The 20683-nt window shown below is 39.0% G+C and overlaps 1 protein-coding gene across 2 annotated transcripts in view; it reads left to right on the forward strand.

Moving 5' to 3' along the window:
• The window catches only part of TIPARP (TCDD inducible poly(ADP-ribose) polymerase), a 45140-nt gene that overhangs the window by 18136 nt on the left and 6321 nt on the right, over nucleotides 1–20683 (forward strand). For both annotated transcript variants that reach the window (XM_070753502.1, XM_070753504.1), the window contains exons 3-4: nucleotides 14194–14362; nucleotides 15159–15340. In XM_070753502.1, the coding sequence (XP_070609603.1) occupies nucleotides 14194–14362; nucleotides 15159–15340 (351 nt within the window). The remainder of the gene's footprint in view (nucleotides 1–14193; nucleotides 14363–15158; nucleotides 15341–20683) is intronic.

Consider the following 20683-nt stretch of genomic DNA (forward strand, 5'->3'; position numbering starts at 1 on the left):
CTCTTTCAGTAAAATAATATTTTCTCATGTTGCTTTTGATCTTTCCCCCAACTAACTTCAGATTGTGCCCCCTTGTTCTTGTGTTCACTTTCCTATTAAAAATACTTCCCTCCTGGACCTTATTTAACCCTTTAATATATTTAAATGTTTCGATCATGTCCCCCCTTTTCCTTCTGTCCTCCAGACTATACAGATTGAGTTCATTAAGTCTTTCCTGATAAGTTTTATGCTTAAGACCTTCCACCATTCAATTTTGTCAATATCTTTTTGTAGGTGAGGTCTCCAGAACTGAACACAGTATTCCAAATGTGGTCTCACCAGCATTCTATATAGTGGGATCATAATCTCCCTCTTCCTGCTTGTTATACCTCTAGCTATGCAGCCAAGCATCCTACTTGCTTTCCCTACCGCCTGACTGCGCTGTTCACCCATTTTGAGACTGTCAGAAATCACTACCCCTAAATCCTTTTCTTCTGAAGTATTTGCTAACACAGAACTGCCAATGCAATACTCAGATTGAGGATTCCTTTTCCCCAAGTGCATTATTTTACATTTGGAAACATTAAACTGCAGTTTCCATTGCTTTAACACATCTATTTATGTGTGTGTCTGTTAATTAAAAAATGTGTGTGCGTTTAAGTTTAAAAATCATATTAAGGAGGATTCACAAGGCAAAATCCATCTGCTGACTAGCATAGTTCAGTTCACTTTATCATCTTCGCATTCTTGCATCTGATTCTTTTTCATGTGTAGGCCCAGTGCCATGTAAATAATTTCCCCCTCGCATTTGGAACAGGAAGTTCAAAGGTTTTCTGCTAATCTGTTTTTCAAAACAGAATGTAGTGATTATATTTCTGGCACCATATAAAGGCACATAAAGCTGCTCCTGTTGAGTCAAAGTGTTTGCTATTTTAGCTGCAGGTGTCCCGATAGCTTATTTAAAAATAAATTCTAGTACATAATGGAACTTATTCTTATTTGCATCTGTTGTGTATAATGTGATCAGAATCAGATTGCCACAACTGAAACTGTTGATGTTTTTCTTTGCTTTCAACATGGATTACAGATTATATTTTGATATGAAAAGATGTCAGACTTTTTTTTAAAAAGACCTGTAGCTTTTCAAAGTCGATGTTCTTTAACTCAAAACCCATATTTTCCTGGAAGTCAGAGTTTATCTAACTTGAAAAATTATGCAGGGTGATCTGTATAGGTACTCCTCAAATCCCAACAGTAGTTTAGAGCAGTGTTTTTCAACCAGTGTGCCGCGAGACATGGTCAGGTGTACCGCAAAGCTCAGAGAAAGAAAACAAGAGAAAGAAAGAGCAATAGAGAGAGAGAAAGAAAACAAGAGAGAAAGCAAGCAAGAGAGAGAGAGAAAGCAAGAGAGAGAGAGAGGGAGGAAAGGTGGGAGAGAGAAAGACATAGAGGGAAGTAGGGAGGGAGAGAGAAAGAGAGCAATAAAGAGGAAAGAAGAGAGAAAGAAAGAGGGATGGAGAGAGGGAGAGAGAAATAGAGTGAAAGGGAGGAAGAGAGAAATTTTTTATCCAAACTTTTTTAGCCCCCCCCCCCTCAATGTGCCCCATGGTTTTGTAAATGTAAAAAATGTGCCGCAGCTCAAAAAAGGTTGAAAATCACTGGTTTAGAGACCCTCCAAAAGATACTTGTGACCCAGTTCTGATGTGACACTTTCAGGTTCTTGACAACTAATCCTCATTTATTGGCAGCATCCTGTGGTCACATGATGTCAGTTTACCCCATTTTTTGCCAAAAGCTGGTGTTTGTTTCTGATTTCAGGAAAAAATGTTCCACAATGAAACAGTTGGCTCTCTTAATGACAGCTGTGTGTACTTAATGACCACAGATTCATCTAATGACCGTGTTGATTTGATTAATGACTGCCACAGGGGGAAAAAAGTTGGATAAAAATTGGGTCAGTCACATGATGAGTCAGTTTGACTTATGATTATAATGGACTGGCTCTATTATGGTTATTAGCTGAGAAGTATTTGTACACTGTTTCAGTGACAGAGGTAACTTGCTATGAATCAATACAGATGAATTTATTATTTATTTATTTATTTATTATTTAGATTTGTATGCCGCCCCTCTCTGAGGACTCGGGGCGGCTCACAACAGAGAAAAACAAATCATAAATAATCCGAGTAAGTTTAAAACATTTAAAATTTAAAAGAAAACCCCCATATACTAACAGACACACACACAAGCATACCATGCACAAATTAAACATGCCCAGGGGGAGATGTTTCAATTCCCCCATGCCTGACGGCACAGGTGGGTTTTAAGGAGTTTATGAAAGGCAGGAAGAGTAGGGGCAGTTCTAATCTCCGGGGGGAGTTGGTTCCAGAGGGCCGGTGCCGCCACAGAGAAGGCTCTTCCCCTGGGGCCCGCCAACCGACACTGTTTAGGACTTCTGGACTAAAAGAATCAAAGATATAAAATGGGAGTAGCTTTGAATGATTGTGGATATCTGTGTTATGAGTTCCTGCAAGCTCATATGCTGTGTTTATACAGGAAACAAAGTGGTTAGGCTCTTTCCTTATAGATCTCAGAAAACTGAAAGACACATGTTGGAAGTGGTGGGGGCAGAGTAGGTAACTGTCAACACTCTCATATTTATTTCTGTTACTATGATGATAAGATTGGGAAAGCAGCTGTCACCTGGTTTGATCTAGGTCAGTCTGTTCCTTGTATAGTGATAATAAATGCATGGCAGCCTAACAGGAAAAGAAGGCAAAGGTAAAGGCAACAATCCAGTTTAGCCTATTCAGGTTAATTGTTCCAAGAGACTTCTGATTACCACTTGTGTTTAAGTTTTGTCAGCAACTTCTATTCTACTAGTTTTTCTCATCATTCCTTTCACCCATTTCCTCCCATGTTGACTGTATGACTGTAACTTGTTGCTTATATCCTAAGATTTTTATTAATATTGCTTCTTCATTGCTTATTTGACCCCTATGACAATCATTAAGTGTTGTACCACATGATTCTTGACAAATGTATATTTTATTTTATGTACGCTGAGAGCATATGCACCAAGACAAATTCCTTGTGTGTCCATTCACACTTGGCCAATAAAATTCTATTCTATTCTAATGAAGAGGGAAATACCTCCTCCAAATATTGGTGCATGTTTAAAAGTGTTCCAAGCTCGAAATAGTATTTCGCACTCAAAGCAGTTTTTGTTTCAAATTTAGGATACTTCCAAAATTCTGGAAACAGAATAGAAGGTATATGACATTGCACTGTTTAAAAGGGGAGGGAGAAAAAAAACTTTTACCCACAAAATTCTGGAAACAGGTAGCTTCACATTAAAAATGGAAGAGAAAATTAGTTTGAATCTAACTGTTTTGCATATCACTATCAAATATGCTTGGCTTTTATATGGTGCAAATGAATACTGATAATTTGTATAACATCCATGCGGAGAAATTAAAAATTTCTCCGCAGAGTAAAAATTCCCATTGCCATAAGTATTAATAACCCTATAGTACAGTTACAGTTGGATAGTAATGAAAAAGAGTGTGACGTTCATAGATAGTTCAAGACTAGTTACTCTATATTGGCCCTACTTTTCTTACAGGATTATTGTTCAGAAGATAAAATAGGTAGTGTCATTTTCTCATGTAGTTAAGGAAATAAAAATAAGTAAAATATAGAAAATGGTTTTGCAGACAAGGGTCTTTTATCCACACAAGCCCAGTCTTTACTACATCCAAGCATTGCTTTCTTCAATATAAATTGGTCTTCTTCTTCTCTGCTGTGGTATGTGCTTCTTTTGCCCTGGAATATATGCTGTTTAGAGCAGAAGTCTCCAACCTTGGTGAATTTAAGACTTGTGGATTTCAACTCCCAGAATTCCTCAGCCAGCTTTGCTCAGAGTCTTTTGCTATATAGCTGCTACGGTTAGGAAAAATTAATTCCTTTTATAAAAAGACTTAGCTGTGAAGGTAGGGGAGGCATAAATGCTCGTGCCTGTCAGTCATCGGAGAGACAGCATGAGGCTCCGCCTACAAAGCGTTATGTGTATGCGGCAGAGGGTAAAAGAACCCAAAGGGCAGCGTCCAGGCGGGTGGGCGGAGTCTCACATTGCCTTCAAGACCGGCTCTCCAACGACCGACAGGCTCAAGCAAACCGGGAGTTATTTCACCCCTGATTTTATCTAGTGCTTTGTCTCTCTTTGTGATTTAAAAGTTGCAATGAACTGAAAGAACTAGAGCCAAGTTATCTGTGGAACCCTCTTTCCCTAAGGACATCTCCCCATCCTATCAGGCCAGATAAGATGGGCATGCTTCTAGTTTCTTTATCTAAGAGCCTTCTCTGTGGTGGCCCCGACCCTCTGGAACCAGCTCCCCCCAGATATCAGAGTTGCCCCCACCCTCCTTGCCTTTCGCAAGCTCCTTAAAACCCACCTCTGTCGTCAGGCATGGGGGAATTGAAATTTTTTCCCTTCCCCCTAGGCTTATAGAATTTATACATGGTATGCTTGTATGTATGATTGGTCTCTTAAATTGGGGTTTTTAGATTATTTTTAATCTTAGATTTGTTTACATTGTCTTTTTTATTGTTGTTAGCCGCCCCGAGTCTTTGGAGAGGGGCGGTCGGATCACCCTGGTATATTTGAAGGAACGTCACAGCTCCTTTTTGCCTCTAGGCCCAACCCAGGGCCACTTCAAGGCAGTTAATTTATTTATAGCCGACAACTATATTCTGTATGTGTCAAAAAAAACCAACAACATTTGACATACACACACACACACACACACACAGTGTTCCCTCGATTTTCGCAGGGGATGCGTTCCGAGACCGCCCGCGAAAATTGAATTTCCGCGAAGTAGAGATGTGGAAGTAAATACACTATTTTTGGCTATGAACAGTGTCCCAAGCCTTCCCTTAACACTTTAAACTCCTAAGTTACAATTTCCCATCCCCTTAGCAACCATTTAGATTATTACTCACCATGTTTATTTATTAAAGTTTATTTAAAAAAATATTTATTAAAGGCGGATGAAAGTTTGGCGATGACATATGATGTCATCGGGCAGGAAAAACCGTGGTATAGGGGGGAGAAACGCAAAGTATTTTTTAATTAATATTTTTGAAAAACCGTGGTATAGCCGTTTCGCGAAGTTTGAACCCACGAAAATCGAGGGAACACTGTAAATATAAATATTGCCATCTGATGTGAGCCGGCAAACATGACTTTTTAGCAGGCTTCCTAGCTTTCTGTAAAGCTATGAAGATCTGGCTTCCCCCCCAAACACTGGAATAAGATGAAGTGGCTGCACATGAGATTTGACTTAGCGTCAAGTTTTTGCTTTAAATACATTATGTTTCATTTTTATAATTTTAAGATGGCTTTTATGCTGTTTTAACTTTCGATTGGGTGCTGCCCAGAATTAGATGGGCATAAATGTTTTAAATGAGTCACAAACAAACTTGGAATTTGTCCATTCTTACTGCAGAAGTTGTTTTAGCCCAAACTTCGCGGAGGGGTTAAAGATTCTCGTCTCCTGCCTAAACTTGGCAGAGATGTTGGCACTCAAACCTCCCCTCTGTTCCATACAGCAAATTGCTCCGTGTCCTGCTTTCTGTTTTCTCAGTAACCTGAAAAGGAGGCATTGACTTCCAGGCACTCTCCTTCGCTGAATTACTTTTAAAACTTCAGAACTAGGAGTTGCATTATAGGTTAACTTTGGTTGTGTTGCCTGTGTGCCTAGCTACTGTTGCTAAGCCACAGAGGGTTTGGCAAAAAAAAGGGGAACAAAGAGCTTTGTCAGCCAGTTTCCAAGAGTGATTAAGCAAAACCTCCTCCTGCATGTGGTTTTCCTCCTTCCTCCCTTATAACTGCAGGGCACAGACCACTTGACCAGTGCTGATGAATCAGGGCATAGTCACTGAAGCAAAGCCTTAAATGATGGGGCACAGGATCCTCCTGTCTCCCGTCAGGAGCCTTTTTTAGCCAGGAGGCTGAAGCTAATGTGCTACATGGAAACCCGTTCAATTGCACGATGAACTGACTCCTATAGTCTGCCCTGTCTTTCTCAGCAAGGCATTAATTGAATATGAATGCTGCTTCCACACCCTATGTGCAGATTAGGAAAATCGTGTCTGCAGAAGTTTCCATTGTGTAACTTGCGCATGGAAATCAAAACTGCATCTGGCTCTCTTCCACGCACTCATTTTTGTGCCCTCGTGCAGTGTCAACATGTGATGCAAAGGGATGCTTTTTGCTAGAAGTAATAGCAATGGCACTTAGACTTATATGCTGTTTCAGTGTTTTACAGCCCTCTCTGAGGTTACAGAGTTTTCAGTCAGCAGATTGCCCCAAGCCATCTGGGCCCTCGTTTTCTCAACCTTGGAAGGATGGAAGGATGAGTCAACCTTTAGCTGGCAAGGATCGAACCTCTGGCATTCGGCAGAATTAGCCTGCAATCCAGCATTCTTAACCACTGCTCCACCATGACTCCTGTCAAATGGCAACTCTTGGGAGGTTGGATAGGCTTTACATGGCTTTACATACTTCTTTCACCAGTGTAGAATTTTTGTAACTTTCATCGCATCGAGCTCTCAGATTTCATGTTTTACTTTCCTGCGTACTATCCACAAATGCTATTGCTAACATGTTGTAAGCCGCCCTGAGTCTAAGGAGAAGGGCGGCATAAAAATTGAATAAACAAACAAACAAATAAATAAATATCCTGATCTTCACAAATCACTGTAAAGTAGGCTGATGGTATCTCCAGTGTTGTTATAATAGGGCAGAATTGAGTTAATAATCCAGAATTCATTTGAGATTACGTAGATGGTTTTGAGTATACTTGCGAGCCGCCTGGAGTTATTGAAAGTTGGACAGCGTACTAGTTTTAATAAATTATTATTGATATTATTGATAAAGGTTCATTCCCTTTTATAAATTAATTCAACGAACTCACATTCTGATTAAACTTTTTGTATACTTTATGTAATTATTAAATAAATTAATTATCCAACTACAGTGGTACCTCTACCTAAGGACGTCTCTACTTACAAACTTTTCTAGATAAGAACCGGGTGTTCAAGATTTTTTTGCCTCTTCTCAAGAGCCATTTTCCACTTACAAACCTGAGCTTTCAAAACTGTAACAAGAAAAGGCAGGGAGAAGCCTCTGTGGGGCCTCTCTAGGAATCTCCTGGGAGGAAACAGGGCCTCCACCCACCCTGTGGCTTCCCCAATCGCACACATTACTGTATTTGCTTTTACTTTGATTCCTATGGGAAAAATTGCTTCTTCGTACAAACTTTTCTACTTAAGAACCTGGCCACGAAACGAATTAAGTTCATAAGTAGAGATACCACTGTACTGAGACATATCCTTCCAGTAGCAAATATTATAAAATATTGAAACTGATGAACACAAGAACCCATATCATAAATCAGTCTGAGTTTGATCCATTTTTCAAATGAGTGGCTTTTTAAGGTGCTAAGTTCCTGCCAAGATACGGATTCTGTAACCTGACTCTTGGAAGCTCTTTAATGTTGTATCTAGTTGTTGTTGTTGTTGTTGTTATTATTATTATTATTATTATTATTATTATTATTATTATTAATTATATTTGTATGCCGCCCTTCTCCGGAGACTCGGAGCTAGATGACTTGTTCCTAACTTACAAAAACATAGGAGACTTTGGTATAGCTGGACTGTTTTACAGCTAGATAAATCAGAACTAAGTTCAGCATTTGGAGGATGATGTATTGTTGCTAATAATTTCAGCAAAAATATTAGAAGCAACTTTTGGTGTGCCACTTTTAACTTGACTTCTGGGTGACCTTGTAGAGACCTCTAAGAAAGATTCCTATTAACGATATGACAGTATTTTCTTTGTTTTGGGATGTTTTTTGAACTTCTAAGCTTAGCCTATAGTTCTGAGGTTTCCTGTGGGTTTCCCATCCAATTACTGTATTTTATTATTTTATTACTTTTACAATATTATCTTTTTCAAAAAGATTAAGTCTTTTTGATTAAATGAAAAGCCCTCCCTTTTTACAGCCCTGTGGTCCTTATTTGGAGTAGAGTCTGGGTAACTGGATGGAGCTGATGCCCTTACTGACACCTACGTGGAATTTGCAGCAGATGTGCTTTCTTTGCACCTTTGAGAGAAGCATCTCTCCTACCTAGGATTGAACCCTCAACCTTCCAAGTGGGAGGTGAGCCTCTTCACCGCTAGCCCACCAGGCTGTTCCATTTTTGACTAAATGCTCTGGTTGAAATTAAGCAAGTTCTACCCCCTTGCAGAAATTGGCTTGAATTCTTTTTGGTGAAATGCAAATAATCATTTGGAAATGTTTTAGCTACCTACAAGAAATAAGCTTGCTTATCATAAGTTTCTTATGATAGAGTCTAGTAAGGCAGTTTTTAGAGCCCTTTCTTAAATAGCAAATGCAATCTGTGAGTTCAGTGGGTTACTTCTCACTTATGGGTGGAGGATATATGCAGTTCATTGGAGAGGTAGGTTAGATTGCAAAGAACCATAACCCACACTGAAACCTTCTTTACTAATAATACTCCTGCGCATGTTAATTGAACTTTTGAGGTTCCAACAGGCACAGATGTGTTCTCAGCAAGAACAAAGAGGGCAATGTCTGCCTCACAGCCTTCCCAGAAATGGACTGGCCTTTTTAAGTAGCAAATTTGCTAAAAGCAGATGCCCTCTTCTAAAGTTTGGATGGAAAGCGCTTTAAAAAGAACTCAGTCTTATTTGATTAGGTGCCATCAGGTCATTTTCGACTCCTAGGAACCACATAGATTTTCCTTATGACAGTCTATCCTAGCTGGGTCTTTCCACTCTTTGGATGATGCAGTCATCCCCAGTTAATCTGTTTTGCTTGTTTTCTTCTCTTTCTTCCCACCTTTCCATCTTTAGGGCCTTCTCCAGAGAGCGGGATCTTTGAATAATCAATTCTTCATATCCTGCTTCTTCAAAGGACCAACCTTCGCTTCCATAGACTGTCGGAAGGAATGTTGTTGCTTACACCAGTGTTTCCCAACCTTGGCAATTTGAAGATATTTGGACTTCAACTCCCAGAATTCCCCAGCCAGCGAACGCTGGCTGGGGAATTCTGGGAGTTGAAGTCCAGATATCTTCAAGTTGCCAAGGTTGGGAAACACTGGCTTACACAATTCTGATCTTTGTAGGTAGAGACACTTCACATCATTTGAATATATTTCAAAAGGCATTCATGATTGTTCTACTACGTGCTAATCTGTGGAGTGTTTTTGACTGTTTATTTCTTCACTATTAATTTATTAATTGGACTTATATGCCGCCCCCTCCGTCTACCACTCCAATTATTTTCATTGTCGGTTCTAGAGCTGGAAGTTCTACTTACTGTCATTCCTTTGGTTTTTACCTTTAATATTACTCCCATTTTTTTACTCCTATTTTTTAAAATGTATTCCTTGGTTTTTATTACTGGAGCTTGCAGATCTTCTTCATTCAGTTATTGGTGGTGGGATCAGCACAGTCTTTGTGTGTGTTTATAATCTGTTGTAGAGGCTTTAAAGAGACTTGATGAACTTTAGTACAATTTTGCATGCCATCTCCTCCTGCAGAGCAAGCTGAATTCAACCCTTCTTTTTCTAGAGACTGAATTAGAAGTGCTGTATGTCTCTTAGTGCCACTATTCTAAGAACTATTCTAAGAACAGAATGTGGCTATAATGACAAATGTTATTCTTCTGAGAGCTAATGGTAGGGAACTTTGGCCACTTCACTTCCTAGTCCACTTATAAAGATGCTTCCAAATCTTCTTCTTGCTCTACCACCATTTCATTAAGACTAACAGGAAACCCTCCTTATAGTCCACAAAACAGGAGTATAATTAGATTGTGCACCCTTAGCAATTTTTAAATCTTTATTCTCCTTTCTAGGGATTTTTTTAAAAATAAGGTTGTACTCTGTGCAGCAAATTTGGTACATGACTGCATGCTCTGGTAGTTGCCATTTAGTACATCTGGAAGGCACAGGAAATTGCAAACAAGCTGTGTGGCAATACAGAATTTGAATATTAAATTTCTAAATCACCATGAAGTTTCAGATGCACATGTAATCCCTTTTGAAGTAAGCAACCATATGCAAAAGACAGAAAAGGAATGATAAGTAACAATTAGAATTAATCAGAGACAATACGATTAGAAAAAAAATAAAAATACCGAAATCTGTTTACACCATCATTTACTCTACCTCTCCATACTTTCTAGTCTTATAACTCATCCTTACTTTCACTAGGTTCACACTCTGCTGCTTAACTTGCCCTTAAAATTGTTTTTTTTTCCTTACATCATAGGCAGTTTTAAAACTGTGCTTACAAAATCAGTGAATTAGCAAAACCAGCAAAAACTATTCTAAGTGATGCTGATTTATAGCAATTTTAAGGCCCATAGCTGTAGTTTGATATGTACTCTTTTATGAGGCTGTTATAGAAAGTCTTCTATAGAGTTGAACAAATAGGTTCCTAGCAAATATGGTACTGATAGTGAGGCTGGAAGATTCAGACAGATAAGTATGTCTCTGATAGGTAAAGCCCTCTAAGAAGAGTCATTTGATCCTGAACATGTTATCAAAGTTTTATATATATACAGTATATATAAAGTGAAGTAGGGAGTGGGGGGAGATAGAGGCATTTGATGTTTATGCTTTCCTATCGTCAATTGAAAGCACAAAACTTTAGATTCTCCAAAATGAGGTTCTGAATTAAATCTGAATCAGAGCAAATTAAAGGTAATGGTTTGTCCTATCCAGTCATGCTCAACTCTAGGTCAATGATGGCACGCAGAGCCACGCGGAGCCATATCTGCTGGCACACGAGATGTTGTCCTAGCTCACCTCCATTGTGCATGTGTGTACCAGCCATCTGATTTTTGGCTCGCACAGAGGCTCTGGGAGGGCATTTTTTCGCTTCCAGAGAGCCTTGTGTGTGTGTGTGTGTGTGTGTGTGTGTGAAGGAGGGCATTTTTATTCTCCCTCAGCTCCAGGGAAGCCTTTGGAGCCTGGGGAGGGCGAAACACGAGCCTACTGGGCCCACCAGAATTTGGGAAACAGGCTGTTTCTGGCCTCCAGGGGGCCTACGGGGGAAACTAAACAATGTGGTTTGGCGGGTCCCAGGGGAAGAGCCTTCTCTGTGGCGGCCCCGACCCTCTGGAACGAGCTCCCCCCTGAGATTAGAACTACCCCCACCCTCTTTGCCTTTCGTAAACTCCTTAAAACCCACCTCTGCTGTCAGGCATGGGGGAATTGAGACATCTCTCCCGGGGCCGATACAATTCATGTATGGTATGTTTGTGTGTATGTCTGCTTTAATAACGGGTTTTTTTAATGTTTTTAAATTATTAGATTTGTCTTGAATTGTTCAATTGTTGTGAGCCGCCCCAAGTCTACGGAGAGGGGCAGCATACAAATCAATCAAACAAACAAACAAATAAATAAATACATAAATAAACTGTTTCTGCCCTCCCCAGGCATTGAATTATGGGTGTGGGCACTCACGCATGCGCGATAGCGTGTGAGCTATGCTCTTTCGGTACCCGAGGAAAAAAAAGTTTGCCATCACTGCTCTAGGTGCTCATTTCCGTTCCTTAGCCCAAGGAGCCAGCTAGCATTGTCTCAAGCAACTTCTGTATTCATGTGGCCAGCATATGCCGAGGTGCACAGGACAGAGTTACCTTCCCAGTGGTGCCTATTTATCTATTTGCATTTGCATGCTTTTGGGCTACAGTTGGGGAATATCTATATTAGAAGATGCTCCATTATTTTATTATTTTTTTTGAAAACTCAAAGAATGATTGCTCATACTAAAAGAGCTCCCAGCGAGAGTGCAGTGCTACCTATAATATTATGGAGTGGGGGGGGTGGGGGTAGACTTTTTTTTTAAGTCTTCCTTTTTGCCTCTAAGGCTTTGGGAGCATAAATTGTAAGAGGACGATATCAACAGCAGTTCCCTGGGAACGTGCAGGCAATCAATACGTATCATGCTCACAAAAGCAGTTGTCAGATTGAATTTCTGAATATTTCATTCAAAACGTGATGAGTTTTATAAAATATGTCATATTCAGGTAGTATTTCTCCATCTAAATTGAGTTAGGAAGTAGGAATAGTCCGTAGGTAGTTCATGAAGAAGAGGAGAAAAGCCCACGGGTGCATAACTAACTACTCATAACGAAACAACTTATCTTAACCCTGGAGGAAGGCAGATAATTAGGAAGCCAGAAAGGGTTATTTGAACCAGGAACTCTGTCCACGGTGCAAAAAATTATGGTGCAGTATTGTTGGCTTTTGCTCTGTTTCTGCTTTACAAGGATATGGTGACTTTCTGCAAATAAACAATGGTATCATAAAATATCTTATCTTTCACTTGCTGGAGTTCTGTCTAATAATAAGGAAGCAATTATACCTATCATAAGAATTTCCATAGCAATGCAGAACAAAGAAATACCAACACAACGAAGATTGGAAACTACTTAAGAGTTGTATTTAGTCTTGGATGGTTTATATCCCCATTTCTGGAGATTCCCCATCTTTTGGAATGTGCTCTAGAGCAGTGTTTTTCAACCAGTGTGCCGCGAGACATGGTCAGGTGTGCCGCGAAGCTCAGAGAGAAAGAAAACAAGAGAGAAAGCAAGCAAGAGAGAGAGAGAGAAAGCAAGCAAGAGAGAAAGAGAACAAGAGAGAAAGAAAGCAAGAGAGAGAAAGAAAGAATGCAAGAGAGAGAGAGAGAAAGAGAGGGAGGGAAGGTGGGAGAGAGAAAGACATAGAGGGAAGTAGGGAGGGAGAGAGAAAGAGCAAAACAGAGGAAAGAATGAAGAGAGAAAGAGGGATGGAGAGAGAGAGAAAGAGAAAAAGAGGGAGAGAAAGAGGGAGAAATACTGTAGAGCCAAAGGGAGGAAGAGAGAGAATATTTCTGTCCAAATTTTTTTTAGCCCCCCCCCCCAAATGTGCCCCATGGTTTTGTAAATGTAAAAAATGTGCCGCGGCTCAAAAAAGGTTGAAAATCACTGCTCTAGAGGAAGGAACAGTTTATTCATTTGTTTGTTTAATTTAAAAAAAAAATCTCCACTTGTTGTGCATCTTTCCTACAGGCAGCATACAACGTTTTAGTAAATAATTTAAACATAAAATACCCGGTAATGTAAAACACAAAATCCTTTAGCTCAACAATATTATAACATTTTAAAGCCGAAAATAATTGTTGGTAGCCAAATTCATATAAAACAAGTGTGCCTTGCATTATACATGTCTAAAGATTAAAAAAGAAATCACTCCATAGAATATAATATATTGTTCCATCTGGGATTTATCGCAGTGGTGATGATGAAGCCTGTCAAAGCCTGTCAAAGTAATCCAAGAAGGCAGATTAAATTCTACCTGGTCTTTGTTTTGGATGGTGGTGCTGGTGATTGTAACATTTATTGGAGCATAGTTTCTATTCCTTGTTCTCAATGGCTCAAATGATCAGAGCGAGCTACAAAAATGGAGGCTTAGGGGCAGCAAAGAGATTTTTAAAAACCCACTACATCTTTATTCAGATGATCCTTCAAATGATCTTGTAATTTTTTTCCTTTTTGTTTTTCCTTGTTTCTTCTGCCCAAATTCTGTTCAGTTTCCAGATCAAATTGAAAAAGATAGATGTGAAAGAATAGATCATGTGTACTTATTAAAATAAAAATTACTGGGAGAATTTGTTGTTCTGGCTTGGAGTTGCATGGAAGGACTGAAGATTTTTGTGGAAGATTTATATGTCTACATATAAACTGTTAGAACATTCTAATTAATAATATCCTCCTTGCAGGTTTGTTTGAAGGAAAAAACTAAGCTAAATTAAAGCTCATGGGGATAAAAGAGTACAGAGTTGATTATGGGATTGGAGAATAATGAGCTATAGTTAGTTATTTCTATACATTTAATAACGAGTTTATTTTGGCTTCCAGTCCCAAATGGCAGCCCTTGTAAAAATAATACAACTAATATAGCTTTCAGTCCGTTTTTGAACGAATGAAAGAACTGAACCTTTTGTCATCCGATCTGTTGGCTGGATCACTGAGCACATGTTGTATGTAATACGTTGTGTGTGTGTTTTATATTATAAAAATCAATAAAAATATTAATTAAAAAAACCTTTTGTCATCTTCTCTCCTTCAGAGGTCAGGAGTTTTTGGTAGACCTGAATGCCCTGACGTTTTATGACAAAACTGAGTTTGACCAGTTGAGGAGACTCTCTACACCTGTCTGCACAAGTACCGACTCCAACTATTATACGGTCTGGAAATATTTCTGCAGGGATCACTTTGGCTGGAGAGAATATTCCGAGGTAATTTTTCAATCATTGAGGGTAACATACTGGGTTTGGTTGTGTTAGTCTGCTTTGAAATTACCACTTAGTCAGTCAGGAAGCTGGATTTGTGCAACATGTTTGATCAGGTCAATTAAAGGCCTAATGTTTGTACTACATGCTAGGCTTAGTTAGTCTTATAAAATGCATTCCTTTTGTGGCTTAATGAATTGTACAAACTCAGCCCCTTTGTTGGTCTTAAGAGCTTTGAATGCTTGAAGGTGCTGTCCACAGAACAGTAATTTTCTTAATACAGAAATAAGGGATATGCTCAAAGGATTTTACATACATACGTATTATGTTCATTTATTCATCTGCTTCCTTGTATGAAGTAAGTGAAACTTTCAGCCAAACATTGAACAGACTTTTTCAGATTTGCAAGGATACATAACATGAGATAGTTCATTTGCTATGGAACTGTAATTCCCAGCACCCTGAGAAAATATAGTCTGCTATGAGTTATAATTCAATTTCGAGGGACACAAGTTGATCTACCTAGGTTTAATAACACTAGATACTGAATTTGTTGTGCTGGGTGGGAGTTGTTTGATGGCAATGGTTTTAGATGGAAATGTCTATCATTAACCTTAAGTGTTGTTGTTTTGAGTGGGGCTGTCCTACCTATGAACAGGTCATTATGTATGACATTTCTATTAAAATTATTTAAATAATCTTGGCAGTGTTTGAAAGGAGAAGGGAAACATGGCTTACTCTGATGAGAAATTCTAAGTTGAACGTGAAATAAATGTAAAAATTATCCTTTAATTTAAAACAGCCTGTAGTACGATTGATAGAAGAAGCCAACTACCGAGGTTTGGCAGAAGTCCGGTTTGTTACATGGCACAATCGTTACGTCTTGAACATTAAAGATGGCTTCCAGCAAAATGCATGTGTTCGAAGAGAAATCAAGAAGAGACCTCTCTTCCGCTCCTGTGTGATTCTCACGCCATTTTTGCAGTAAGTATCACAATTTTTCATGTATCTCTTGGGGTCCTCAGTAATAATCATGGGGGCGGGTGTTGGCACAGGTATACAATATAGTCTAGTGAAGAGAAGGACCAGAGGAGACAGGATAGTAGTGTTCCAATACTTGAGGAGCTGCCACAGAGAGGAAGGGGCCAAGCTATTTTCCAAGCCACGTGAAGGCCGGACAAGGAATAATGGGTGGAAACTATCAAGGAGAGAGATAATAATAATAATAATAATAATAATAATAATAATAATAATAATAATAATTATTATTATTATTATTATTATTATTATTATTATTATTTATTGGATTTGTATGCCGCCCCTCTCCGTAGACTCGGGGCGGCTAACAACAATGATAAAAACAACATGTGACAATCCAATAATATAACAACTAAATCCCTTATTTATAAAACCAAACATAAACACAAACATACCATGCATAACTTGTAATGGCCTAGGGGGAAGGAATATCTCAACTCCCCCATGCCTGGCGGTATAAATGAGTCTTGAGGAGTTTACGAAAGACAGGGAGGGTGGGGGCAATTCTAATCTCCGGGGGGGGGGGGGAGTTGGCCGCCACAGAGAAGGCTCTTCTCCTGTGAAGATATGTAACATATAAATAAGGAGATTTTTTTTGAGAATGAAAACAATCAACCAATGGAACAGCTTGTCTTCGGAAGTTATGGGAGCTTTATCACCTGAGGTTTTCTGGAAGAGATTGGACTGCCATTTGTCAGAAATAGTGTAGGGTCTCCTGCTGGGGCGGGGTGGGTCAGTTGCTGGAACCTACAAAGTCCTTTCCAACTCTGTTAATCTGTAAATTGATTATGTAATTTTAACGGGGCTTTTTTTTTGTCTTAGTCATAGTGTTAGCCAATTTTTTGTTTTTGCAAAACATCTTCCCTCCTGCTAATTGCGTGCCACTAAAAGCTGTTGCAAGCAACTAAAACCAAGGCTGCACAGATAAACAATCTTATCTGTCCACCATTCACATACAAACACATACTCGACTTAGTAGAAACAGACAGTGGCTTCGTTAGATGGTCTTCTGATACCGCAGGTAGTCCTCATTCAAGCTTTACTCATTCAGTCAGTGTTCGGAGTTACAACGGCACTGATTTATGGTTGCTGTTGAGGGCCATTGCAGCATATGATTGCAACTTCACAATTATGACACCACAGTGTGTTGCACAATCCTATGAACTGCCATTTGCTGTCTGCCCTGCCAGCTTCAAACAAGCAAAGTTAATGGAAAAGCCACAGGAGGTCACAGAGGGTGATCCCTTTCATTATTATTATTATTATTATTATTATTATTATTATTATTATTATTATTAATTGGATTTGTATGCCGCCCCTCTCCGGAGACTCGGGGTGGCTAACAGCAATAATAAGACAGTGTACAGTAATAATCCAATACTAAAAATGATTAAAAACCCATTAATATAAAAAAACCAAACATACATACAGACACACCATGCATAAAATTGTAAGGGCCTAGGGGGAAAGGGAATCTCAGTTCCCCCATGCCTGGCGGCAGAGGTGGGTTTTAAGTAGCTTACGAAAGGCAAGGAGGGTGGGGACAATTCTAATCTCTGGGGGGAGTTGGTTCCAGAGGGCCGGGGCCGCCACAGAGAAGGCTCTTCCCCTGGGTCCCGCCAAGCGGCATTGTTTAGTTGACGGGACCCGGAGAAGACCCACTCTGTGGGACCTAACTGGTTGCTGGGATTTGTGCAGAACAGTGCAACTATGCAGAATTCACTTAATAACAGCAACCGGGGCAGCCTAAGCTGCTGTCGTACGTTGGCATGGTCATGTGATGTTACACTTTATGCACCTTATGACCACATGGCTTAGCAATGGAATTACTCATTGTACCTGGAGTGTAAATGCCAACAACTCTGCCTGCCAATCAGCTCAGATGTCTTCCTTTTAACTGTAAGATACGAAATGCATTCATTTCTGTTGTGGAAACACTGGACTGAATTGTGCTCCTGTTTTCTCCCCCCTTTTTTTCTATTGGATTTCTATTAATCCTTTCTATTCAAATGATTCTTCTACTCTTTTACCGAGCTACTAATCTGATGGGATTGGACAAGGTGCCCAGTTTTCACTTATGCTAAAGATAACAAACTAGCTAGAACATAACTTTTGTTTTAATAAGGATGGGATTGCACTAGCTTTACACAATTTGCTTTTGTTAAGTTGACAAAAGTATGCAGCCACAAATGATTTTTAAAACTTGTAAAAATTTAATTTTAATAAGAGAAAACTTTATCTAAAGAGCCCCTTTTTCTGCAAGGAAGTTGTTTTCCATTTTCAAATCACTTTTCAGCTGTCAGCTGTTTGGTTCTTTTTTTGTTGGGAAGGCACGTTAGACTGTTTGAACAATTCAGTGTAGAAGTGAGCAATGTGCAAATATTTCTTTTTGGAAACAACAATCCATATTTTGACAAAATTGCTTTGGCCTACACTTGTTTTGGAATTGAATCTTTTAAAAAAAAATTGGTTTATTTACTAAATTAACAACAAACAAAAAATACATAAAAAAAGACGTGCCCATCACCAATAAAACCCCACCACCATTTAGGGGGTTATATTATTTACAATAAGTTTCAATTTCTTCCTTAGCTCCGGTTTAATTCTTTGGATGGCTTTATTTTTAAAATAATTTGTGGCTGCATACTGTTAGCCAGATCCAGGCAATTTTGCACTCAAGTTCCCTTTAAATTCCTTTGAAAAACTATTTATATTTAGCACGAACTGCATTGACTTTGAAAGGACCAAAATGGAATTGACCTGGATCTAGCTCTTTCTGGGTGCATTATTTGCTTTCTAAGAGCTGGTTAATAGGCATTTGAAATTGCCTTGGCTCAGCACATATACTGTTTATAGCGCTCTATTGAGAGCATTGGATTTAAAATAAGTGGAATAAATAGTTTCATTGTTGGTGTCTACCATTGATTATCCAACCAAAGAGAAAATGTGGTTATTTTTAAAGAGCAAATTGCTGATCTTTCAACAAGCATCAATTAGTTGTGTTGGGTTTTTAAAAAATTATTTCAGCATTTGCTGGGAGACAAATTCTGCCAAGCCTTCTACTTCCAGGAAATTCCTGACCTTTCTCTTGTCTAGGAGACAAGAGAGATTAGCCATTCTTTGTTTGACTTTAACCAATAGGGAAGAGCTACTAGAGAATGTGAATTTGAGCAAAATAAATGCTGAAATTCCATTGAAGATGGGACTCATTAAGCAGAATGCAATTAAAGGTGCAAGTCCCCAGAAATATAAATGAGAATATGTTCTGATTTAAATGAGTCAATACTTTCTAGGTCAGAGATATTTGCATTAGGATACAGAAGTATCCTGATGATAGTCTGGCCCAAAATCTATAAAAGGAGCATTGACAGAGTTCAAAATAATACAAACCTGGGAAAGGGAAAATATATTCCTGTCTTATGAAAGGAGAAAAGGAAGGATGATTAAATGATCGAAACATTTAAATATGTTAAAGGGTTAAATAAGGTCCAGGAGGGAAGTGTTTTTAATAGGAAAGTGAACACAAGAACAAGGGGACACAATCTGAAGTTAGTTGGGGGAAAGATCAAAAGCAACATGAGAAAATATTATTTTACTGAAAGAGTAGTAGATCCTTGGAACAAACTTCCAGCAGACGTGGTAGATAAATCCACAGTAACTGAATTGAAACATGCCTGGGATAAACATATATCCATCCTAAGATAAAATACAGGAAATAGTATAAGGGCAGACTAGATGGACCATGAGGTCTTTTTCTGCCGTCAGACTTCTATGTTTCTATGTTTCTATGATGCAAGATACGGACTATCAATCAGTCTGACATGACTATATGGGAAGATTCTAGAACAGATCATGGAAGAGAGATATCTGTAAGCACCCCCTTGAAAATTATGCAGACTGTTAAGAATTCAGCATGGATTTCTTGGGAACAAATCTTATTTTTAGATTGGAGAACTTCGTGGAGGGAAAGCTATGGAGATAATATTAAAACTTTGATACCTTGCCCCGCCCAGTGAATGAATGTAGGATGTATGGCATATGAATCTGGTTGTCTAATTTTTAACTGTGGCATTTTTAGAATGTAATTTTATTAGATTTATTTATTTATTTATTTGTTCGATTTTTGTGCAGCCCTTCTCCTTAGACTCAGGGCAGCTTACAACATGTTAGCAATAGCACTTTTTAACAGAGCCAGCATATTGCCTCCACAATCCGTGTCCTCATTTTACCCACCTCGGAAGGATAGAAGGCTGAGTCAACCTTGAGCCGGTGATGAGATTTGAACCGCTGACCTGCAGATCTACAGTCAGCTTTAGTGGCCTGCAGTACAGCACTCTACCTGCTGCGCCACCCCGGCTCTTCAGATTCCTAACATGCTGTGAACCCCCTGCATCTCAGGAGAAGGGCGGCATAGAAATTGAGTGAATGAATGATTGAATAAAATAAAATAAAGTAATATATCTAGACTTCAGCAAAACGTCTGACAAAGTCATGAGATGGTTTAGCAAGCAAAGGACGGAGATTATATTGATTTGGGTTCATAGCCAACTTGAAAGCTGTACAAAAGATAAGTCATCGTGTTCTTCATCAAACTGTTATGCCTTGTGATTTAGTTCAAGACACAACAGTTTTTAAGGATCTTCATGAATAGCCTCAATAAAAGAGATAATGCTTATCAAAATTCAGATAACAAAAAAACCCCAAGAGGATCACTGCTGTATTAGAAGGTCAAAAATTGAGCATGGGGATGGGAGGTTAGCAGCCACTTAGAAACATAGAAACATAGAAGTCTGACGGCAGAAAAAGACCTCATGGTCCATCTAGTCTGCCCTTATACTATTTTCTGTATTTTATCTTAGGATGAACATACGTTTATCCCAGGCATGTTTAAATTCAGTTACTGTGGATTTATCTACCACGTCTGCTGGAAGTTTGTTCCAAGGATCTACTACTCTTTCAGTAAAATAATATTTTCTCATGTTGCTTTTGATCTTTCCCCCAACTAACTTCAGATTGTGTCCCCTTGTCCTTGTGTTCACTTTCCTATTAAAAACACTTCCCTCCTGGACCATATTTAACCCTTTAATATGTTTAAATGTTTCGATCATGTCCCCCCTTTTCCTTCTGTCCTCCAGACTATACAGATTGAGTTCATGAAGTCTTTCCTGATACGTTTTATGCTTAAGACCTTCCACCATTCTTGTAGCCCGTCTTTGGACCCGTTGAATTTTGTCAATATCTTTTTGTAGGTGAGGTCTCCAGAACTGAACACAGTATTCCAAATGTGGT

This window comes from Erythrolamprus reginae, chromosome 5, assembly GCF_031021105.1.
Source record: "Erythrolamprus reginae isolate rEryReg1 chromosome 5, rEryReg1.hap1, whole genome shotgun sequence".
Lineage (NCBI taxonomy): Eukaryota > Metazoa > Chordata > Lepidosauria > Squamata > Dipsadidae > Erythrolamprus > Erythrolamprus reginae.